This window comes from Lepidothrix coronata, unplaced genomic scaffold (assembly GCF_001604755.1).
Source record: "Lepidothrix coronata isolate B3197 unplaced genomic scaffold, Lepidothrix_coronata-1.0 Scaffold29, whole genome shotgun sequence".
In the NCBI taxonomy this organism is placed as follows: domain Eukaryota; kingdom Metazoa; phylum Chordata; class Aves; order Passeriformes; family Pipridae; genus Lepidothrix; species Lepidothrix coronata.
This window is the reverse complement of record NW_016690209.1, coordinates 2,549,885-2,573,254: the sequence shown is the minus strand read 5'-3', so window position 1 is coordinate 2,573,254 and position 23,370 is coordinate 2,549,885. Positions and strand designations below refer to the sequence as shown.

Here is a 23,370-nt window from a genome sequence, read left to right as displayed (position 1 = left end):
GGCTGTTCCCCAGATTAGAGGCTGATCTGTCTGAGCTGCAGCCCTGGCAGCACTGATGCTGGGAAGCAGTTGGCAGGGAAAGGCCTGGGGCCGGGGACTGGCCAGGAGCTCCCCCTGACTGGGAGTGAGTGAGTAACGAGGGAGCCCTTTCAGCGATTTTGGGTAACCTGCTTGCCAAAGGGAGGGCAGCACCCTGGCAATGTCCTCCTGTGCCAGGCAAAAGGTACTGCAGCATTAATTGCCATCAGTAGGTTTCAGAATGAACACATCTTTGGCTGTAGGTTAACCCCTCAGCCTGACCCTTAGCACCTGGCCTGGATCTCCTGCAGGGGACGTTTCTGTGATGCTATCGGATGTGATGTCCTTAAGCCTGCACCCACCTGTTCCTGACCCAGGACCCCCTGCCATCGGCTGTGCTCTCTCCAGCATCAACTGCCCTTCGGGGGAGGGTAGGGGGAGGCAGGGCCACATCACCCATTCCGTGGGCGGGCCTGGGGCTGAGGGGTGCCCTGTTGCTGCAGGGTCCCAGCCCCTTGTACCCCCCGGGGGGTGCACGGGGGCCCGGGGCCAGGCGGGGCAGCGCTGTCCGCGGTGCTGGCACGGTGCTCTCCTCGGTGCCTGGCCTTCCTCTCCTCCTCCTCAGCCCCCTCCTCTTCCTTAGTCCATCCTCCTCCTCCTCCCCGCGCCCCCCTCCTCTTCCTCCATCCCCCTCTTCCTCTTCCTTCAGCCCCCCTCTTCCTTCATCCTCCCCGGCTGCCTTCATCCCCCCTTCTCCTCTCTCTCTCCTCATCTCCCCTTCCTCCTCTTCCTCTCGACCTCCCTCTCCCCCGTTCTCCCCTTCCTTCCTCTCCCTTATCCTTCAGCCCCCTCCGCCTCCTCTTTCTCAGCCTTCCTCCCGCGCATCCTCCTCTTCTCCCATCCTCCTCCTCTTCCTCCCGCCTCCCCCTCTCCCTCCTCTTCCTCCCCCAGCAGTGACGTCTCTGGACGTGCTGCTTCCCGGCCCGGCGCAGACATCGCCCGGGGCTCCGGCATCGCTCGGGGCTCCGGTACCGCGACCCGGCCCGGCCCGGCAGCGGCTCCGGCGGGGCGCGGGCGCTGCCCGGGGCCGCCCATGCGGCCGGGGGGCGATGCGGGCGGCGCGGAGCCGGCGGTAGTGCCCGCACCGGGCCCCCCCCGGGAGCATGGGCTGCATCGGCTCCAAAACCACCATCGGTGGGTGAGCGGCACCGGGATGGGACCGGGGGCTTGAGGGGTTTGAGGGTCCTAGAGTATGGACGGTGTTTTGGGGATGGAAAGGGGGTGTGTGCGGGGGCTGCTGGGGACGGTGGAGGGGCTGGAATGAGGGTGTCAGAGGCTACCAGGGCTGGGGGATATGGGAAGGTGGAGAGCACGGGGCTTCCATAGGGGAGCTGAGGGGGGTCTAAGGGATGGAGTGGTGGTGTATGGGGGTTGGGGGCTGTGGGATATGGAGAGTTATGGAGGTGGGGGGAATACACAGAGAATTGGGGTATCTAAGTATGGTGAGGGTGCAGAGAACTTGAGGGCTCTGGGGGACTTGGGTACATATAGGGTGATGGGGACTATAGATGGGTGGGGGTTTGAGAGCTCGGGGTGCTGCTCTGGGGCAGCTGGGTGGTCCAGGGAGTGCGGGGAGGTACAGGGACATGAGGATGTGTAGTGGTTTGGGGGATTAGAGGGGCTGGGCTGCTGCTCTGGAGGTGCTGGTGGGGGTGCAAGGGGCTTGGGGGATTAGGGTGCTGGTCAGAGTCCTGGGAGGTTACAGGGGTGCTATGAGAGAGATAGAGGTGTTTGGGGGGCTATTGGATGGGCTATGGGGGCTGGCAGGGGTGTGCTGCAGTGTGTGGGGTGCAAAGGGGGTGCTGCAGATGTCTTGGGGGTGTTGCAGGAGGGATGGAGGTGATGGAGGTTGTGGGTGTGATCTGAGGGTGTTCTGGGAGCTGGGTCGGTGGGGGCTAGGACAGTGTCGAGGGTGTTGCAGACGTGCCAGCGGGGCTCTGGGGGTGTTGTTGCTAAGGGGGTAGAGTTGTTGATGCTGGAACGTCACCACAGGGTGCCCCTGCCCACAGCTGGGAGTGGGAGCGATCCTATCAGCAGTTTCTTTAGGAGCCAGGGTCTACCCTCAGATGTGGGTGGGAGGGAACACTGCTTGCCCCCCCTATATCCCGCTTCATGGCTGGTTTACGTCAGCCAGGCCCACCTCGGTGCAGTGGAAATTAGGCTCTTCAGGGACACCCCATCCCCTTTGGGACTGGCCTGTCCAGGGGGCTGCAGTGATAGGAGACCCTCTCCCTGGGCCAAGTGCTTGGGAGTCAGTGCCCGAGGGTGTGAGCAGTCATCCAGTTGGGGTGCCACTGCCAGGAGGTCATGCTGTTGGAGTGAAGGATGGGTATGTTTATTGCCCCTATTCCTTCTTGCTTCTTTCCTTCCTGCCCCAGAGATGGGGAATTGGAGAGGGGGGTTTTGGAGACAGTGGAGGTGCACCAGCCCCCCGCAGGCATGGCCCGGTGCTGCCTTCCTCCACACACCCAGCCCCTGGCCCGGTCCATGCCCCCAAGCCTGGTCCAGCTGCCCCATCCCTGCTGAAGCAGCTGCCAAACTCGGACAGGCGCCTGGTCCCCAGTGCCAGGTTGGGGCCCTGCGTTACCGCTGACACAGGTGGAAGAGTTGCCCGGGCATGAGTCACTGGTGCTGCAGCAACGAGTTGTGTCTGGTCTCAGACTAGGCAAGAAGCTGCTACTGCAGGGTGGGGGGTTGAGGGGGCTGCTGGTGGGACAGAGGTGCTGAGGTTGGCCCCGGCTCTTCCTGCAGTGGCCGTGGACACGACGCTCTGTGTGGAGTGGAAGGAGGTGAAGGCACTGTCACCACTGAGTGCTGCCCGCCCACTGCCCCGACTGGTGCGCCAGGCCTCCTTCGACAGCCAGGACTTCCTCCAGGTACCACTGAGCCCAGACATGCCCGGCTGGGGTATCTGTGTGCTGGTACCCCATGGTGGGGCACCCGTCCTGGCCATGGCCCTGCCATCTCGCAGCAGCTCGAGGCTGCTCTGACGTCAGCCATGAGCCGGGCTGTATCCTGGGAGAAATCAGTCCACGGTGCCTCGTTGCCATGGCAATGCAATTTGTTGCGCGCCTCCAAATCCCACATCGCTTCCCCCGTGGCCATGGGCTCAGGGCCTGGCATGGCCGAGATAGCAATGGGGACACGCAGCGGGATGTCCTGGCGTAGTGTGTGTGCTGCCAGGGAGTGGGTGCTGGGGAATCCGCCTATGCTGGCCTTGCACGTGCATGTGCACAAGCTGGGGAGTCAGTGGCACCAAGTAGCACAGGGCACACACATGTGTGGGCACACAAGTGTGCAGGTGCACTTGCGTGTACAGCAAGTTCACATGTGTGCACAGTGAGGGTGTGCCCCCGTCTCACTCACATTTGCTTGTCTGTGTGTACATGTGTTTACCTGAGTGGACAAGTGCCAGTGTGTGTGCACTGAGCACATCTGTGTGTGCACAGGTAAGAGTGCAGGTGTGAGTGTGCGCAGTGCATGTGCACACAGTGTCAGATCATGGCTGTACAGTGTGGGAGAGTGCACCCAGGCACAGGTGAGTATATCCACTGCCCTGCATGCAGGGACTGTGGCCACCCCTCTGCACACATGTATGTCTATAACGTGTGCATATGTTACACCCCAGGCTCCTTGGGGTGGACACCAAGTGAGGTTGAGACCAATTCCTAGAGCATGGGGCTCACAGAAGAGGAGTGGTGCCAGGGTCTGTGACACTGCTGCTCACTCTGGCAGGTCAATGTTGAGGACACTGTCGAGATGCTGCCCAAGTCGCGGCGCGCGCTGACCATCCAGGAGATTGCTGCCCTGGCCCGCTCCTCACTGCACGGTGAGTCTGGGCAAGGGGCTCTCCTGAGATGAGTGGTCTGGGCCTCCTGGGGAGGGCGTGGAGGTCAACCCTGTGGAGTTTGGGCGGCTCAAGGGGTCCCTGGTGCCCAAGAGGAGGGCATGGGATTGCCAGGTCTCAGGGGCTGGAGGTGGGGGGTTCTGGATCCCAGGGCAATGAGCTCTGTGAGGGACACTTGGGGTGCTGACATGGGGACGCATCCCGTAGGCATCTCGCAAGTGGTGAAGGAGCACGTGACGAAGCCGACAGCCATGGCGCAGGGCCGCGTGGCCCACCTCATCGAGTGGAAGGGCTGGTGTAAGCCAGTGGAGTCACCTGCTGCCCTGGAGAGCGCCTTCAGCTCCTACTGCCACCTGAGCGAGGGCGAGCAGGAGGCGCGATTTGCTGCCGGTGGGCACCGTGGGGCATGACCGGTGGGCATGGTCCTCACTGTGGCCGAGGGCACGGGTGGTGGGACAGGTTGTCCCCATCCATCCATCCATCCATCCATCCATCCATCCATCCATCCATCCATCCATCCATCCATCCACTGGGGGCATAGAGGTGCTGGGGCAGGGGGATTTGGGGGCACCTCCCTGCATGCATTTGACCTGTGCCTGTCCTGTGCCAGGGGTGGCAGAGCAGTTTGCCATCGCTGAGGCCAAGCTGCGAGCCTGGTCCTCGGTGGATGGGGACGACTCCAATGACGAGTCCTATGACGAGGACTTCTTGCCCTCCACAGAGAGCTCCCAGGCCACCGGTAAGTGCCATGGGGAGCAGGCAAGTGGCCCTGCTGCCACTGTGGGTGTCCCACCACTGAGGGTTGAAGGAGCTGCCTGGCACATTCCCCAGCCTGGCCATCTCTACACAGGGCAGTGCTCCTGCCTGGCATCATGGCAAACAGTGCCCATGCCAGGGATGGGGAAGCCCTTCAACGTGACACCCTCCCTGGTGCCAGAGCATGTTTTGCTTTTCCTTTGGTGGTTAACAGTGCATGCAGCAATTTGTGGGCAAAGGGGTCATGGGAGTGCTCCCAACCTGCTGGGCACAGTGGAGGGGGCAGCTGACATCCATGGTGCCCTCAGCCCTGGACTGACCCAGTGTCCTGGTTCTCCACAGAGCTGTCTGGCACGATGCCCGCCAGTGCGCTGCTGCGAGACCTGCTGCAGGGCCACCTGTGCCAGCTGGGTGTGCGGCACGGCTCCTGCGAGCCCGAGAGCGACTCCTCGCACACCCTCTCCCCTGAGACTCTCTGCTCCAGCCTCTGCAGCCTGGAGATGGTGTCCCCCTCCGAACTCACTGCCAAACTACTGGGCTCCCTGGGGGGCGAGGACCTGCTGCTGCCCAAGCTGCCACCCCCAGCCAGCCAAAGTGCCTTGCGGGGCCTGGCACGGCTCCGGTGCCAGGACTCCCTCTACTCCGTGTCCTACGCCGAAGCCTGCCTCTCGCCCGCGGAGGATGAGGTGGTGCTGAGCAAGGACTTCCCTCTGCGCCGGAAAGTCTCCGATGTCGCCTCCTCTGGGGTGGCATCGCTGGAGGAGGAGGAGGACGCTGAAGAGCCCTGACGCCCCCCAGGGTGCCCTGCCTCTCCTGGTGGGGGCCCAGTCCCCCTACCGAAGCCCTCTGGCCAGACCCCATACTGGGCAAGGGACGGGCCCTGCTGCTGCTCCCCCTCGCTATCCGGGCGCAGGAGGGGCTCGGGGGACCACTGCAGCCCCCCCAGCCAGTGTGCCCCCACTGTGCCCTGGCCCTGCTTGGCCACATCGTTGCCCTCCTGGATTTTTGCATGAGAGCAGGGAAGAGGCGCAGGGAAGGGCTCGGGGGGTCCGTCCCCCACCCTGATGCCCAGATGTGACCCCCAAAACTAACAAGACTAAATAAGTGGGGCTGACTGTTCGCATGTTTTCCCCCAAACCACCCTGGGCTCCCCTTTTGGGCACAGGCCCCCACCCCCCCACCACTGGCATGGCTGAAACTCTCTGAGCATCCCGTGGTGCCCCCACCACCCTGAGCCAGGATGGTGGTGGCCATTTGGGGTGGGAGGGGCTTTTCTCCTCTCTCCCTGGCCAGCTTTTATCAGACCGAGTTTTAAACTGTGAACTGCTGCCTCGGTACATGGGGCTGCCAGAGAGATGCTGTGGGGGTGCTGGGTGTTCTGGGAGTGGTGCTGGGACTTTCTATACTTTTGTACATGCATGGGGCTGGCACAGGAAGACTGCAGGGCCAGGTGGGCATGGACACTCAGAATGGTGGCTTTGGATCACCAGGACAGCAGCCCCAAGCCAGCCCTTCAGCAAGGGGCTCAGCCCAGCCAGGGCTCCCCAAATCTGCTGTGAGGCAATGCTGGGTGGAGAGAGGGGGTAGGCAGTGGGACTGATGTCCCTGTCCCCAGGTCACTCACCACTAGCAGGGAACCAAGTGCCTACATGAAGGGCGACCAGCCCCACCCCGTCCTGGCTGGGAGTGGCACCCCCACCTCGGGGGCCCTGCAAGCCCATGCCAGGGGTTCCAGGCACGTGGTTTGGGGGAGGAATGCCAGTTTTTGCCAACGCTTGCACGCCCCTTCCCGCATGGCACGTGTTCTTGTAGGGCCACTCTCCCCCTGCATGCTGCTCCTCACCCAGCCTGGCCGTGGTCCCCTGGCCTCTCATCCCAGGGTGCCCCAAGCACCTGCTGCACCCCTGCTCCTGTGCACCCCCAGCACCCCCACAAGCCTTTGCTGGGCACAGCCCCTCTTCTCCCTCCCTGCCTTGGGGTGCCCACTGTGGGACTGCCCCCCAACTCCACCCCTCCATCGCCAAACTATGAGGGGCTGCAGGGGCTGGCAGGCCTGATGCCGTGCCAATGGGCTCCTTGCCACCCGCTGCCATTCCCTCCCGAGGGCAGCAGATGCTCCCCAGGGTACAGGGATAGGATGGGATGGTGAGTCTGGGGTGCCTGCAGGTGGGTGGGGGGCTTTGCTCTGTGTGTGTGTGCATGTGCACACCTGGGAGCGCATGGGCATGTGCACGCATGTGCATATCTGTGGGGCTGCCTGAGCCCCCCCACCCCGCTGCGGCGGTACCTGTGGGTGTCCACACCGTGGCACCCCCTCCTCTATCCTGCCAGGTCTTGAATAAAGTCAATTGTGCGAGCGAGCGCTGCGCCGGGAACCTCTTCTTGCAGGTGGGGGCACCTCCTCCCCGGGGGGCCAGAGGAGTGGCAGGCCAGTGGTGGCAGTGATGTATCCCCCTCCGCGGCCCCACAGGGTGACGGAGGCATCAGGCATCGTCCCTTATCTCGCATTCCTAGGGACAGGGTGCCTAATTATGGGCATCTGGCAGTGGTGTCTGGCGGGCGGCTGGACCCTCCCCAGGGCAGGGCTCTGGGGGGTGCGGGCAGCAGGCGCCATGGCATCGCTCAGCTCAGCCGCGGCGTACCATGCCGAGCTCATCAGTGCCTATGGGCAGGGCCATGGTGAACCCCGCTTCGAGGGCGAACGGCGGCATGGACCCTTTGGGCCACGGGCACATGAGGTGTTTGGGTATCCAGGTACCAGGGATGGGGAGTGGGGGGCCCTGCTACCCTGGGGAGGGTCCCTCTAAGGGTTATCCAGCTGCCCTGTGCTTGGGCACAGAGTGGGACTGTCCCCCCTGCACGGACTGGGAAGGCTGGAAGGGGAACCCTGACTGCCACCCAGGTGCCCTGTGGCTATCTGGACTGTTACCCAACCCTCATCCCCCCCAGGTGCTTTTTGCTCTCCCTGTAAGTCCCCAGTACCTCCAGTGTCCTGGCTGTCCCCAGGACCACTATGCTCCCTGCTACCCTCTCCCCAGACAATTCTGAGCCTCCCAGTGTCCCCAGAACTACTCATAGCCTTTTCCAGTCCACCCCAACCATCCCGGCTGCCCTTATGTCCTCAGCTCCTCTGTGCCCCAGACCCCTTGATGTTCCCTGTTAGCCAACCCCCCCTTTCTTGTACACCCCCAGTAACTCCAGTGCCCTCTTCCCCACCAGCCTGCTGCCTCCAGACTTTCCTGGTCATCACCAGTGTTTTTAGCTTCTTGTGCTATTTTCCTGCTGTCTGCAGGTTGTCCAGTGCCCCCAGACCCTACCACTACCCTCATCCAGACCCCCCATTTCCTTATTCTACCCCCGGACCACACCAGATCACCCAGTACCCCCCTACTCCGGAATACCAATTCCCCCTGCAACTACCTCAGCACCTTCAGTGTCCCCAAACTCCCACTGGTGCTGCTACCCCCAGCACTCCCTTTCCCAGTGTCACCAGACTCTCCCACAGCCTCCCATCCCCGGGCACTGTGTCCCCATGCCCATTAGCCCTCCAATGCCCGCAGAGTCCCCAGGTGCCATGTACCCCTGCAGCCTGGGCACCTGGGTGCGTGCCCAGGGTGACACCTACCAAGTGGTGGCCGACGTCAGCCAGTTTGAGCCCCCTGACATTGTGGTGACCACTTCCAACTGCCATGTCTCCATCCAGGCAGAAAAGGTGAGGCACACCGAGGGGGCAGCATCCCCTCTTGGCCATGGTACAGTGGGGATCCTGCCCCATGACACCCCTCTCCTGTGGGTGGGGGGATGGGGTGGTAACTGAGGAATGGCCCCTACTGGCACTGGGGTAATAAATGGGACCTGTGCCCTAGTGATGGGACAACAGGTAGCTCCTGCTCTACTGCACCTCTCGTGTAGTGGGGTAACTGGGAACTGTCCTCACCGAGAATGGGGCAACTGGGAACTCCTGCTCCACTGCATTCTCTGCTGAAGGTGGGCAATTGGGAACAGTCCCTGCTGACACTGGAGTAGTTGGAAATCACCTCACAAGACTCGGGCAACTGGTAGCTGCTCCCTGCTGGCAATGGGGTAATTGGGAATTGTCCCCGAGTCACTGGGAACTGCCCTGTTGAGCTTCCTGCTGGAGCCAGGGTGACTGGCAGTTGCCCCATTAGTAGCACTGGGTTTAACTGGGGATGTGCTGTGTACCACCATGCCACGCCGTATTCCACTGCACCGGTGCTGCCTTCCCACAGGTGGCTGAGGATGGCACTGTCTGTGATACCTTCACCCACAAGTGCCAGCTGCCAGAGGACACGGACCCGCTGTCGGTGAGCTGCACCCTCACTGAAGCCGGCACTCTGGTCATCACAGCCCGGCGCCGTGCCGGTGCCCGCCCTGGCCAGCCCCCTCCGCTGCTGTACCGCAGCGAGGCCACGCTGTGAGCGGCACTGGGCAATGAAAGGCTCGTTGCCCCAAGTGATCCCAACCCCGGCGCTGTGGTGAGGCTCAGCTGGTGCTCACTGGCTGTGCCTCTCCATACCCTCAGCTCCTCAGTGCTCTGGCTCTGTTTATAAAGTCCTTTTATTAAATTAATATAAAAATCTCTGTATTTACAGGGGGAGGGGTGCCCAGCAGACAGGCGGCAGGACTCCCCATTCCCAGGCTAGGAGGCGCTGAGGACAGGGGGCAGTGCCCACCCCTGTCCCTGCAGGCATCCTGATCTGATGCCCCTCTGCCTCCCTGGGCTACCCCAAGCAGGGACACTGTGGTGCCCATGGAGGGGTAGGGACAGTGGCCCTTCCAGGGGGCACCGGGGGCTTCGGAAAGTGCAGAGGTAGCAAAGTGGGAAGCCCCAAGAGCTGGCAGGTAGTTGGGGAGCAGGGGCAGGTGGGGGGGGCACCCAACCTATCCCCAGCACAGGGAGGGGGCAGCGGCACTGGATTGAGGGTGCTCACTCCTGTGCTGAGCCTGGTGTGAGTGGGCACAGGGTAGGCATTCCCTGGCACCTGCCAGGGGCCCCTGCAGCTTCTGGTGACACAGGTGGGACCTCAAGGGACTCACTGGCCCTTGGGAGTGTCATCATCATCATCGCCCCCAGGACTGGCCTCACGGGGCATGGGGTGGTGCTGGTGGCGGTCCCAGAGCTGGCGCAGGGCTGTGGTGTCGGCGTCGCTGGTGCTGGCGGTGCTGTCGCGAAAGCTGGCGAGTGGTGGGCGCACCTTCACCCCCTTGGCCGTCACTGAGCCCTCAATGGCTTTGCGCAGCTGTGGGTACCCCAAAAACGTGGGCAAACAGTTCCAGGTTCTGCTCTGTGCCCTTCCAAGTCTGCCACCCCCCCTGCTCACCTCCTTGAGGGACACCATGCCCACCAGGCGCCCGATGCTGGTGACAAACGCGTGGTCCAAGCCCAGCAGCGAGAAGATGGTGTGGGTCTGCAGGAGGAGCAGGTGCTGAGTTGGTGGTCAGGGCGGGTGTGGGTGGGGGTCTGGGGTGGGGTGTGGGCGCACCTTGTGTAGTGAGGTGTGCTCCACCAGCTGGAAGGGTGCAGGGTCAATCTTGGCGCTGCTAAAGTCCACCAGCTGGTCCAGTTGCTGCTCTTCCCACTCCAGGATCTGGGAGGGGTGTGCCATTGGGCAGGATTAGGGGCATGGCTTCCCCCCAGGTGCCAGCAAGGGCCCCCTCATCCTCCCCACACTTGGTGTTATGGAGAAATCTGTTTCATCCACCCCCACCTCCCCTGCCCACCTCACGCCTTGGCAACCCCTTGGGATCTCCGGAGTCCCTGTGGGCAGGTAGGGTCCTACCCACCCCTGCCCACCCCCTCACCTCTGCTGGGGTCATCTTGTCACCCAGGATCATCTCCTCCTGCAAGAGAGGCATGTTGGAGCAGCGCAGAGGGCAGCAGGCAGTGCGCCTGCATGCTGGCTGCAGGCAGGGTATGGGCAGGATACAGGCAGCACATGCAGGCAGGGTGCAGGCAGCACGTGGGCAGGTTGGGGCAGAGCAGGTCAGGTAATGTGATTGGTTGACAGGACATTGGTCACACCCTGATTGGCCCAGATTGGACAAGCCAAGCTCATGATTGATTGGTGGAGAAAATGCAAGGGGTGTCATGATTGGCTGAGCAAAATGGGGCAGGTCCCACAGCCCTGACTGGCTGAGAGGCTCCATGTCCTGATTGGCCAGGAAGGTTTGGAACTGATTGGCTGAACAGAATTGTAGCTGTCCAGGATTGGCTGCACAGACACAGGCCTGATTTTATTGGCCAGACATAATCTGATTGGTTCAGAGAACCCATGCTAGGCTCTGATTGGCTGAGAGGAGCTGTGCCCAGGCTGTGATTGGCTGCAGCTTACCACAATGGAAATGCGGACGCGTTTGGCCTTGTGATAGGCTGTGCCCTGGGCCTGGCACCGTGGGAGAGATAGCGGAGTTAGGACAGGGTGTGGAGTGGAGTAGGATGGGATGGAATGAGGTGGGATGGAGTGGGATGTGATGTGATGGGATGGGCTTGGATGGGGAGAGATGGGCAGGTATGGGCAGGGATGGGCAGGTATGGGATGGGATGGGATGGGATGGGATGGGATGGGCAGGGACAGGTAGGGATGGGCTAGAATGGGGAGAGATGGGCATGGATGGGATGGGAAGGGATGGGCAGGCATTGGCAGGGAAGGGATGGGACAGGCAGGGATGGGTGAGGAGGGGCAGGGATAGGCAGAAATGGGCAGGGAACGGAAGGTGCCAGGAAGGAATGGGTGGGGATTGGGAATGATGGAAAGGAATGGGAAGGGACAAGCAGGGTTGTGCAGGATTGGAAAGGGATGAGAAAAGAATAGGGCTGGAAAGGGCTAGGCAGGGCTGGGCAGGGCCAGGCAGGGCCGGACAGGGATGGGCAGACCTGGAGAGGGCCAGGCAGGGCTGGGTAGGGCCAGGATCTCACCTCAGTGGGCTCTGCGGCGGAGTTGGCACAGAAGAGGCTCTTGAGGGCGATGCCAGTGTGGTCGGTGGCGCCAGCTGTGGGTGAGGAGGGGGTGTCAGTGGGGGGACATGGGGGGGCCGGGGTGTGCTGCATGCAGACTCACCAGGGGGGCTGTCAGCAGGGCTGCTGGGCACCCGCTTCAGTGCCGGCTTCAGGGGCTTGCGGAGGGCAGGGCGGGCAGGGGTGCCTGAGGAGGCCTCTGTGCTGATCTGGGAAGGGAAGGGGTGGTGGGGAGATGGCAGCGGGGGGCACCCTGTGACTGGACATCCCCTGAGGGGGCTGTGCCCCTCACCTGGAAGCGGATGCTGGAATCGGAGAGCCGGTGCCCATCCTCGGACAGCACCTTCTGCCGCAAGGTCAGGAGCCGGCGCTGCGGGCTGAGCTGGTTGCTGAGCAGGGCCCCCACCTGTGCCCGCTCGATGGAGCCCAGCAGGATCATAGATTCTGCCAGAGGAAGCAAGGGGCAGCACTGACTTTTGATGTCCCCTTTGCCACCCACCCACCAACCTGGCATGTCCCATGGTTGGGGTGGGCACCGACAGAGCCCCTGCCTGTGTCTCACCGGCTGACTCCACTAGTGGCAGGTTCTTCATCTTGGTGCTGTGCAGGACCTGCTGCAGGTCCCGGTACCTGCAGTTGAGGGTGACGTAGCGGATGTCCCGCACCATGATGTCTTCCACCCGCACGTTGTATTTCCTGGCCAGGGAGGGTAATGGTGGTCTCAGAGTGATGCAACCCCCTCCCCTTGTGCCTGGTGAGGGGCTTGGGGATGGGACATGGGTCAGACACTCACTCGTGGTGGCCCCAGCCCAGCTCAGGGAGGTAGGGCAGCTTCTTGATGCGGATGATGCTGTCGTAGAGGGAGGGCTGGAGGCTCTGAGCCACGGCGTTGGCCAGGATGACAGCAATCATGACGGGCAGGATGTGCGAGATCTGCCCCGTCAGCTCGAAGACGATGACGGCCGTGGACACCGTGTGGGTGACAGCACCCGACAGTGCAGCTGCCCCTGTAGCCGCCCCCAGGAGACACAGGGGTGGCTGTCAGGTGTTGCCCGCCAGGCTGGGTCCCCACCCTGGTTTCCCCCCCTCTAGGTCATCTGCCACACCTGGAGCCCTTGGGACCTCCCAGGGACATCCCCAGTGGTGGTATCACTCTCAGTTCCTGAGGTCAGCACATCAGCCCTGGGGAACCCACCGGCTCCTTTGGAGCATCTCCAGGTGATGCCCACCATGGTGTCCCCGTTCCAGCCCAGTGCTTACCCACCACGGCGTAGCCCCCTGGCACAATGCGGTAGGTATTGCTCTCTGTGTGGATGCCATCAGGGAACCAGGCTGCCATGCTCTCCCCCACCAGGCGCCCGAAGGCTGCCCCTGCTCACAGAGAGGGGCTGGGATCAGGCACAGGGCTCTCCTGGCACTTGACCCAGCCTCATGCCCTCTCCTCTGCCCAGGGGAGGGAACACCTGAGGACTCCTGAGGTGCCTAGTATGAGCTGGCAGTGGCTCCCTCCTCCCGCCATGCCCACACAAGGTACAGGGTCTCACCAATGACAAAGACAGGCATGAAGGCTCCACAGGGCACTGGGATGGTGGTGGCCAGGGCTGACATCCAGAACTGTGGGGGGATGCAGATAGACATTAGTTGTCCTCCCTGCCCCAGCAGTGCCTCCTGCCCTTGCTGTGACCCGCAGCTGGCTGCTGTGGAGCAGCACATGGGCACCACACCCTGCCATGGGCATGGGCTCCTGCCAGGGGCACCCTGCCAGCTCCTCCCAGGTGGCACCTTGGTGGTTCCCAGCCAAGATGTCTTTGATAGTGTGTCAACACCACCCAGTCAACACCTTGGTGGCCTCTGGGAGCAGCCACCCAGTGGCTTCTGGTGCCACCTTGCTGGCAACCATCCAGCACCTTCCTGGTGGCATCCAGGAGCTCCTCTCCATAAATTCCTGGCGGTACCTTGGGGCTGACTGGAGCAGGAGGCACCCACCTTCATGAGGATAAAGACGACAAGGGTGACGAAGACGTTGGAGCGGGGATGGCGCCAGGCCTCCAGGATGCCCAAGTATTCGAACTCATCACTGAGCCCCTGCTTGGCCCACGTCTGGTTGTCAAAGAGCGTCACTAGGGTGTCCTTCTGGGTGAGCTGTTAATGGGCAGGGGTCAGCTAGGGCTGCTGGTGGCCCTGGGGTGGGGACCAGTGTGTCACTCCACATTGGGTACCTGGCCAGCCATGAACTGTCCAAAGCCAGGTGGGAAGGTCAGCGTGGAGATGATCAGTGTCACCAGGGCAGGGAAGAGCAGGCGCCTGGCAGGGTGGCACAGGGCAGGGAGTGACTTTGGTGCAGCCTCAGCCGCACCACCCCACTGCTAGGGACCCCTGGTCACCTACTTCTTCATGAGGAAGCGGTTGATGGTCTTCTGACGACGCATGAACTGCACAATTTTGCGGTTGAGGTAGACGAAGAGCGCGCCCCCGAAGCCGCTGGCGATCCTGGGCAGAGCCAAGGGGTGAGCGCCCATGTGTCCTGCTGCCACCACCAGCACCACCAGCACTGTCACTGCCACCCCCAGAGCCATGGGATGGGTGCTGGGATGGCTGCACTCACCCGATGACAGCGAAGGCAGGCAGCTCCTGCAGGTCGAAGGGGAAGTCGAGACGGAAGCGGGTTTTGAACAGTGCCGTGATTGTCTCTGGGGGATGATGTGGATCAGCAGGGCTGGGTAGGGGACCCCTATGCCCCCCCCCTGCCAGAGGTACCTTCATCCTTGTTCCAGACAGCGAGGACACGGAAGATGAAGGCACTGAAGGTGGCAGCTAAGAAGCCACGCCAGTAGTTGCGGACGGCGAAGAAGGTGGAGGTGACCTCAATGCTGAAGAGGACACCTGGCATTGGGGGTAAGTGCACAAGGGAGGTGGCGAAACCCAGGCAGGCCCCCAGTGCCTGGCATGCTTCCCACCCCGAGTCCATGCTTGTGCACAGCCCATGGAGGTCTGGCTGGCCCCACAGACACACTACGGGGCAGTTCAAGAGTTTCCCTGGCAAAGCACACAGCCAGTCCCAGCTGGACATGGCACAGCATCAGTCTACAAGAGCGAGAGGGTAGCACAGGGGTGTGGGCAGCAACATGAAGGGTGGCATTGGAGTGGGGTGGGGTGCATACAGATGGACAGAGAGACAGATGGGGCAGTGCAGCAGGCAAAGGGCAAGGAAAGAGTTAGACACATCACCAACCTACGGGTAGGGCTCAGCGGGGCTGGAGTGGGGAGCTCCCTGGAGTGCAGGGCAGTAGGGGAGAGGACAAGAGCAGATGTTACACCTCTGGGAGGATGGTGCCCACTCCTCCCATCCTCCTCCCCGCTGAAAGGCACTGTCCTCTCCCATGCCAGCTGTCCTGGGGGTCCTGCTTGCCTTGCCAAGTGGACCCTGGTGCCCATGTGGGAGGTGAGGGGAGTGTGGGCGGGGCCAGGCTGACCCTACCTCCAATGGGGGCGGCGAAACAGCAGCCGACACCGACGGCGCAGGCGGCTGCCAGCATTTCAATGTTCCTTGCCTCATTCTGCAGCGGAGACAGGGGTGAGTGGACACTACCTCCGTACCTCTGTCACTGCCAAACCTGCTGGGGGGCACGGGTTTAAGCCCTCCTGGGGTCAGCCTGCCTTGCTCACCTCGTAGAAGCCCCCGAAGAGGGAGAGGAAGCGGCTGAGCAGGGCTGCACACATGCTGGCGATGTGGACAAAGGGACCCTGTGAGGACAACAGAGGGAATGAGGACAGTGGCCTCACCCCCCTCCTGGCCCCCTGCCCACCCTGCCTCAGGCACTGCCCTCACCTCCTTGCCCAGGGGCATGCCGCTGCCCAGGGCACATGTCAGCCCGATCACCTTGGCCACAAAGGTCTTGAGGGTGAGGTACTCCTTCAGCACAACGCCCCGCAGGATGGTCTTCATCTCGGGGATGCCTGAGCCTGGCAGCATAGAGACAGCCTTGACCCCCCGCCATAAAGTGGGGGACAGTGGGGAGACTCTGCCCCACATTTCTGGGGGGTAATCCTTGATGCTCTGCTACACCCCACTGCTACAGGGAGACCCCAGAGACACCTCTCTCCACAGCAGAGTTGGCAGCCCCATTACAGTGTAGGGACAGCTCAAGCCATAGCCCTATGTGGACCCCAATCTCATAGCCCCCGGGATACACCCTGAAGATCAGATCTTAGCCCTAGGAAGACCCCCAAGACTGCTTGCCTCATAGCCCAGGAGGACATCCATCCCTTAACTCACAGGAGACTCTCTGAAGACAACCTCATCCCCCTCGGAAGACCCCAACTCCATAGCTCAGGATGACAACCAAATCATAGCCCCCAAGGAGACCCTCTGAAGACCAGCCCATAGCCCTAGAAAGACCCCCAGGACTCCCAGGGAGACCCCCAGTGCACAGCCCCAGGGAGTAGACACCCTGTTAGGGTGCAGGCAGCCCCCCAGTGCCTTACCCACGGCCTGGGGGGCGAGGATCTGGGTGAAACCGGCTGAGAAAGTGATGAGCACAGTAGGGTAGGTGACCCAGGCCATGTACTGCAGCAGCACGTTGGTGTCCAGGCCCCCATACATCCACTTCTGAGCTGTGGGAACAACCGGCCAGGTGGGTCATGGGTGGCACAGGACATGGCATGGCCCCGAGGCATGGCCACCCCCTGCCCTGCCCTGGCCCCAGGAGCCCACTGGTGCCCGCTTACCTTGGAGGCAGGTGGCAATGGCAAAGTCCATGGCCCAGCTGACCAGTGCCATGACCAGCCCCAGCAGGATGAGGAAGACCCAGTCCTCGCCCACCTTGGAGATGAGGAACCGCTGGCACTGCAAGGCACAGACTGCAGACACAAAGGCAGGCTCAGGGCCGGGTGCCTCAGGGGTGGGCACACCAGGGTGGTGGGGCCAGGCTGGCAGCGACAGAAATGCTCACAACTGGCAGCACCGATCCAGCACCGCTGGTACTGTCCGGTGCAGGAGCACCCCTGTGCCCAGCCACCACAGCCAGCTGGCTGTGCACAGCCACTCACAGCACTGCCAGGCACGCACCTCCCTCCAGCACGGCCCCCCCTGGCACGGCCCCAGGCAGAGGGGCTGGGGGCCCCCAGTCCCTGCGGCGTGCCTGGCTATTTTAGGCCATTGTGTCCCCACTGCCCGGCGGGCAGGTGGCATTGTCCTCGGCGCCGGTGTCCCATGACAGCCAGAGAAACTCTACCCGCCACCACTGTGGCAGGGTGGGCAGCTGTGTCCAGACTGTGCTGCTGTGGGGCTGTGCCCACCTGTGTCCACCTGCTGTGTGTCTTATCCCGGTGACCCTTACCGCGACAAGGGGCACAGCGGCCCTGGGTGTACTCCAGCAGCTCGGAGGGCCGGCGGGGTCGAGGGGTGTCCCCCTCCTGCAGCCGCAGCCGGGCTGCCTCATCCTTGGCAAAGGTGCCCAAGTCCTGAGTGTAACGTCCATACATCTGGGAGAGAAGGAGTAGAGAGGGGTGTCATGGGGGGCTGGCACCCCAGCTCCTGCACCCAAGTGGGGAAACTGAGTCAAGGGAGCAGTGGGCACACTGGCATGGCCTCCCAACACCGGAGGTGCCAGGTGAGGAAACAAGCAGCCATGGCACCCCCAGGCAAAGGGGCGGTGGTGCCTGTGGGAGTGCCTGCCTGCCCGGCAGGGTGTGGGAAGGAGCCAGGTGGATAAGGTGTGTGTGGATCGATGGCGTTTTCCCCATGTGCCCAAAGCAAGCAGCTGAAATGTTGGTACCAGTCCCCGGCCCTGCCCAGGTGCCCCAGGCACCAGGCTGGGCTGGTGAAGGGTGGGGAAGGGCCTCCAGTGATGGGAGCATGGCCAGCTTGGCCAGGAGACTCTCTGAGGGCTGATACTGGGGTTGTGCTGGCGCCCTGCAGGCACCAGGCTGGGCTGGTGAAGGGTGTGGAAGGGCCTCCAGTGATGGGAGCATGGCCAGCTTGGCCAGGAGACTCTCTGAGGGCTGATACTGGGGTTGTGCTGGCGCCCTGCAGGCACCACACCCCAAATTTGCTAAGAGCAGGGCTGGGATACCCCCCTGGAGATAGCCTCAGCAGATCACATGTGACATGAGCTGGCTGGTCTCAGCTGGCAGCAGGGAGGCGGGAGGACAGTGGGAGAGAGGGTGTACGCCCAGTTCCAGAAAAGAGGGAGGCACAGCATCAGGCCCAGGGCAGTCCCTGGGTTGTGAGGAGGGAGATTAGGGAGAAAGGGGGTACAAGTGGCTCTGTGCCCACATAGGGGTCACCTTCCCTGCTCCTTGGGTGCATCCTGCCTGGCTGTGGCACGTGGCCTGGTCCTGGCAGGGGGGTGGCCCTGGCAGTGCCCCCTGTGCAGGCCAGGAGCTCTTTGTGCCCGTCCTCCCCACTGAGCCAGGGGCATTTGTCCCGCACTGGCAGGCACTGCCAAGGACTCGGTTGCTTGGTTTCTGCCTCACTCCCCCCGGCACGACCTGAATGCCAAGCGCCAGAGGTTGGCCCGGCACAAAGGGAGGCTTCAGGGCTGCAGAGGCCCTGCCAGGCTCCCACGTCGGGACAACGTGAGCCCCATGCTGATGGCGTGCCCACCCGCCGTGCTGTGCCAGGGCAGCGCGTGGCTGCCCAGCCAGGACGCAGCCGCCCTCCTTCCCGGCATGGCCCGTGCCGGCGCCCGGTGGAGGGGCAACACCACGGGTGGGCACTGTGCTTGGCACGTGGGCAGCCCAGCCCCGGCTGATGGTGGCAGTGCCTGCCCTGGATGCCTGGGTCCCGTTCATGGCCTCTTGGCCTGCTGGCACGTGCCAGCTCCCTGTGGGGACAGCGCGAAGATGCACTTCTCACGGGACATCGCTCCTGCCCAGGTCGCTTGGGTAGGGAGCAGAAAGCAGCCAGAGCGGCGCCAGGTGGATTCTCTGCTGCCTAATACCCAGGTTGTGCTCAGCAGTGGGAGGGAGGGTAGGGATGTCGGTGGGGAGAGGAGACTACATTCATTTCCATTGCTGACCCTCTCCTGGCATGGATTTTCCCCCAAACTCCAGCTCAGCATGGGCTCAGTGGCTCCTTGCCCTGTGGAAAAGTGCTGGGGGGAAAGCACAGCCACCTCGAGGGGCCAAATCCAGCATTGGCTGCCAGAGGAAGACCCTGGCCGTGCATGGGGTCTTGCTTTCAAAGGCTCCCCTTGGGCGAAGCTTGTTTGCTCTGGAAGACGAAATGGGCCAGCACCCCAGGAGTGTTGTCCCCTTGCCAAGCTCCCGCCTCCCCCAGCCCCACTGCTGACCCACAGCCAGCCCCAGATGAGATGGGAGCACCCCCAAGCTTAGTGCCCCCAAACTGGCTCTGTGCCCACCTCCTGGGACTGCGCCAGGGTCTGCCACGCTGCCCCCCGGGTGTTGGGGCATGCGATGGGATGCCCAGTCCTGGGCGGTCTAGCTTGTTTAAGGGTGGTGGGATTTGCTCCCTGCTCTGCCTCACTTCACAGCCAACCCCACTTGCAACAACAGGGATGAAAACAAAGGGGCTGTGCCACCCTGTTGCCACCTGTCACCCTCTGCCACCCCTCTGCCCCGTGCAGGCATGGGGCATGCCATGCCATGCCCCACAGGCAGGACATGGGACCCCCAGGGGTTCTGAGCAGCCACAGCTGCTGTGCCCACAGCCCTGGCATGGCCAGGAAGGCCCATGGTGGGCTCTCTCCTTCTTCCTCCTCCTCCTCCTCTGCTTGGGTTATTTTTCCACAAAGGCCTTTTGAAACACAAACAGCCCCGGGACTCCGGCCTCCGCCGCGAAGCAGCTGAACAATCACAGTGCTGGGCGGGCAGAGAGCGGGCACAGGGGGGGCTGGCGGGGGGCACTCGGGGACACGGGAATGGGCCAAGGGCGCTATGTCAGTCCCAGGCTCCTGTGCTCTGGGCACTGGCTGTGCCACAGCCCCCTGGGCATTGCCAGCCTGCGGTGCCCACTATGCCTGGGTGATGCTGTGCCTGGGGCAGGGACTGGCATCTGGTGCTGCCATGTCCCCGTGCCACCCTGTCCCATAGCACTGACCTTGCCTGGCAGCAGTGCCCACCTCCACATGGCTAATGCCAGCCAACCTTTTCCCCCACATTTCCTGTAGGGGGGGATATTTAAAGGTGATGGGGTTGGGGGCCTCCTCAGGGCTGGCAGTGGGCAGGCAGAGGCCGGGGAGTGTGTGTCACGCTGCCCGTCTTAGCCGGGCTCTAATCGCCCTGAGCAGCTCGACAAGGAACAAGGGCAGTTTGTCAAGCTTAATCCCCCCACCCCAGGGGCCCTTTGCTTCCAGCCTGGCATGTGGGGGGCATGGGAGCTGACATGTACTCCATCACCCTTGGCATGCCAGGGGTTCCCGCAGACACCTGCCCTGTGTGGGAAGCCCAGGGAGGGATGCCATTGCCGGGGAAGACCTTTAGGGCTGGGGCCCCGAGGGCCATGGCCATAGCAGCCCAGGGCTGGTGAAATCCGGTGGGGATAAGGACGTGGGGTTGGGATGGGGCTCTTTGGGCATGGCTGTGCACAACTCTGCAGCCTGGCTGTGATGGCTTGGCTGTGGGCACGGGCAGCAAGAGCTGTCCCCAGGGCTGTCTGGCTCCGACCAGCCCATGCCAGGCTCCACCTGGATCCTGACCCTCCTGGCAGGTGCTGGCAGAAGCTAGTTGTGGCGCAGATGTACTGGGCAAGGCTGGGCACCCCTCCTGCCCAACACGTGCCCAGGCAGCTCCCAAAATCCAGGTGTGAGGCTATGGGACAGGAGCCCACACGCAGCCTCACCCATGTGCCCCAGGCAATTTCATGAGCCTCACTGAGCCCAGAGGCCATGGGGATGGGCACTCTGGGCATGGGTGCTACCCTGCCTGAATAAAAGAAGGGCAAAGTCTGCTGGTGCTGTGCCTGACTGTCCTGATGCCAGCCCAGCGTGCCTCTCCCCTCATGCGCTGCCCGCAGGCTCCTCCACCCCGTGATGCCCAGCTGGGCTGGCCTCTCTGCTCACTCACCGTGACCAGGGCGCCGAGGGGGGCAGTCTGGGGCTAGCAGTGGGCAGAGGCACTCCCACAGCTCACCCCTGCACACCCCTGCTCCTGCCCCTGACTGCTCCTTAGCCCAGCCCTGCTGGGAAGGACCGTGGGGCCAATAAGGTTGTGGAGATGCTGGCACAGTTGGGGCTCCCACAGTGGGCCAGTGTCCCACAGCCACCTGACAGCAGCGGGGAAGGGGCAGCTTGGGTTGGGCACTGAGAGGCACCATCAGACAAGGGGTTTGGGTGCTTGGAAAGGCAATACAGAGGGTGCACAGCACAGCAGTGCCCTGACGCTGCCCTGTGTTCCCATGCCAGGTGGGCAAGGCTCAGCAGGGCCAGCCCTGCTCACAGAAACTGGCTCAGGCTCTCAGCATACTTGGGCAGCTGTGGGCATGGGAACTCCGTGGCCACTCAGTCTCTGCTTCTCTGCCCACCTTCCTGTTGCTGCCTCTCTGAATGCTTTTGCCAGGGCAAAGTACCATCTGCCTTGGGCACCATCCCAAGCAGAGGCCAGAGAAGAGCACCTTTGCCTGTAATGTCTGTGGGCAGTGGAGGGACTGGGGGCACAGCAGAGAAAGAGGGCAGCTCAGGACAACAGGGCATCCTGGTGCCAGTGGGGAGGCCCCGGAGGAAAAGAAGTTGTAAACATGGGGCTAAGGTTGCAGGCAGAGGAGATACGTTATCTTGGGGGCAGAGGGCCGGGGACATGCAGTGCAGGGGGGTGAGGGGTGCCCGGGCGGTGCCTCTGGGAGCCCCCACAGGGTGGGCAGCCTTCCCCAGTGATGAGGGGTTTTGGCGGGGGGTGGTGAGGTGCGTGCGAAAGTCCTGCGCTGGGGGTTAGTGATCAGTTGGGCTCCTGCACCGCTGGGGGAACTGTGCGTGACACCCCAAACTGGAGACAGCACCCCAAACAGGGCACCGCGGAGCTCTGCCGCCCTGAGCAGCGCAGCACCCCTATACCCCCAAATATCCCAGACGCCCCGTCGTGCCCCGTCACGCCCCGCGCCACAGCGGTGCCCGGTGCCCCCCGGCGCCCCCAGTACTCACCAAGGTCTGCTCATACTGCAGCGCCCGCTGCGCCTCGCTCTCCGAGGCCATGATGCCGCTGCTGCCGCCGCCCCGCTCCGCGCCGTCCCGGTGCCGGTGCCGCTGCCGGTGCCCGCGGCGGCGGCGGCTCCTCCCGAACCGTGCGGGGCGGGCCCGGGGCACTGCCCGGGGGAGGGATCGGCCGCGCTCCGCCTCCGCCGGCAGCGCCCGGCACCGGCTGTGCCCGGTACCGGCACCGGCAGCGCCCGGGTTGGGTCCGGGGATGCCCAACCGGGAACTCTGTCCTGCTGCGGGGCCCCTTCCACCCGTGGGCTCTGTCCAGGATTGCACCCGTGGACTGCCAGTGGGTGCAGGTGAGGGTAAAAGCTGGTGTGGGACGAACACGGGTCCAGCTTCCCCCAGGGACACGTTGTTCCCTCTTCCCAGGGGTACAAGTGGCTGGTGTGGGGCTGGGCACTGGTCCCCTGTGGGTTCTCCCCAGTGGGATGTGGGAGGACCATGCTGGGGCTCTGCAGATAGTCACTGCCAGGCTCATGTCCATGCCTGGCTGGGGGACAGATCTGGGGGGCAGAGTGCCTGAGGTCTGTGGGGACTCACCATCCCAAAGCTGGCAGGGAGCTTGTCCTTACCGTGGTGCTGCTTAGCGTCCCGGGACTGTCAGCCCCCAGGAAGGGAGGTGGGCTCTGTTCTTCCTTGCCGAACCCACTGGGCAGCAGCAGCTCAGTCCTCTCCAGAGGGGCACACGGGTAGAGCTTGGCACCGGCAATCCTTGGGCAAGGCTCTCCGGCATGGCAGGCTGGCTGCCGGGACCTCCGTCTCACTGCCGCCGTGGGCTCAGGGGCAGCTGGGGCAGCTGGCAGGGCCAAGGTCACCCTCCTCCCTGGGGCACCGTATGGCACCTTTGTGACAAGAACTGGGTGCAGAGAAAGACAGAGCTGTGGCACCGCTGGGCTGGTGCTGCGGGATCAGGAACGGGCTAGTTCTCACTGCCCAGGTGCCACCCTCTGGTTTGACGTTGGCACCCCCAAGGGTGGGTGACGATGGCTGGGCTGGGGGCTGGAATATGCCCTGTGCCAGCCTGGGAGGGTTCATTGCCGGACACAAACCGGTTTGAGGCAGGGAGGTGACAAAATGGGCTGCCCGCTCATTGTATCCCCAGGCACGGAGCTCCCTCCTTGCTCGTCAGCTCCTGGCACTGCCCTGTGGCAGCAGGGACACTCATCCGGAGGGGAAGCCGTGTGCCAGGACACATGCTCTGCCCACTGCTACTAGCGTGCCCGACTATGGACCACCATCACACTGCAAGGCCACCACGGGCGATGCCACCCTGCTGGCACAGACACCTGTGTGGCCGTGGATGTGCACAGGGCAGGACACCCAGCTCAGCACACAGGGCTCTGTCCCAGTCTGTTTTCCCCCAGTACCATTCTTCTATTGCCCTACCTCTACTCCTGCCTAGCCCAGTGTCACCTTTGGTGCAGGCCCAGCACAGACTAACACTGTCCCACTGCAGCATTGTTGTACCAGTATGCCTTACTGCTGTCCCAGTAGAGCCCAGTGTTACTTTCCCTACAGCCCTGGCACTGTTCCAGCATAGCCCAGTATAGCTCTTGTAA

At 63.1% G+C, this 23,370-nt stretch overlaps 3 protein-coding genes across 6 annotated transcripts; 2 read left to right on the top strand and 1 right to left on the bottom strand.

Moving 5' to 3' along the window:
- Window positions 1–1,119: 1,119 nt before the first annotated feature.
- On the top strand, window positions 1,120–7,032 carry FAM131A (family with sequence similarity 131 member A). Of its 2 annotated transcripts, none has more exons than XM_017810488.1 (6): window positions 1,120–1,212; window positions 2,830–2,954; window positions 3,814–3,907; window positions 4,133–4,315; window positions 4,536–4,664; window positions 5,024–7,032. In XM_017810488.1, the coding sequence occupies exons 1-6, from the start codon at window positions 1,182–1,184 to the stop codon at window positions 5,467–5,469; spliced, it is 1,008 nt and encodes a 335-aa protein (XP_017665977.1). In that variant the 5' UTR covers window positions 1,120–1,181; the 3' UTR covers window positions 5,470–7,032. The 2 variants fall into 2 exon arrangements, with proteins under 2 accessions (XP_017665977.1, XP_017665978.1); XM_017810489.1 differs by lacking the exon at window positions 1,120–1,212 and adding an exon at window positions 1,936–2,407.
- Window positions 7,033–7,293: 261 nt separating this feature from the next.
- Window positions 7,294–9,120, top strand: LOC108495125 (heat shock protein beta-7-like). Its single transcript, XM_017810447.1, has 3 exons — window positions 7,294–7,435; window positions 8,242–8,393; window positions 8,932–9,120. The coding sequence occupies exons 1-3, from the start codon at window positions 7,294–7,296 to the stop codon at window positions 9,118–9,120; spliced, it is 483 nt and encodes a 160-aa protein (XP_017665936.1).
- A 141-nt stretch (window positions 9,121–9,261) lies between these two features.
- Window positions 9,262–22,487, bottom strand: CLCN2 (chloride voltage-gated channel 2). 3 transcript variants are annotated; one of them, XM_017810845.1, is made up of 24 exons: window positions 22,384–22,487; window positions 16,997–17,141; window positions 16,386–16,517; window positions 16,143–16,271; window positions 15,487–15,620; window positions 15,324–15,401; window positions 15,136–15,214; window positions 14,415–14,540; window positions 14,263–14,347; window positions 14,046–14,147; window positions 13,877–13,961; window positions 13,644–13,799; window positions 13,202–13,271; window positions 12,918–13,028; window positions 12,451–12,664; window positions 12,220–12,353; window positions 11,950–12,101; window positions 11,761–11,866; window positions 11,619–11,692; window positions 11,035–11,085; window positions 10,505–10,543; window positions 10,186–10,290; window positions 10,024–10,110; window positions 9,262–9,942 (listed from the first exon to the last, which is right to left on the bottom strand). In XM_017810845.1, exons 2-24 carry the CDS (start codon window positions 17,139–17,141, stop codon window positions 9,736–9,738), a joined length of 2,601 nt encoding a protein of 866 aa, XP_017666334.1. In that variant the 5' UTR covers window positions 22,384–22,487; the 3' UTR covers window positions 9,262–9,735. The 3 variants fall into 3 exon arrangements, with proteins under 3 accessions (XP_017666334.1, XP_017666332.1, XP_017666333.1); XM_017810843.1 differs by lacking the exon at window positions 22,384–22,487 and adding an exon at window positions 21,755–21,838; XM_017810844.1 differs by lacking the exons at window positions 11,035–11,085; window positions 22,384–22,487 and adding an exon at window positions 21,755–21,838.
- Window positions 22,488–23,370: the final 883 nt, after the last annotated feature.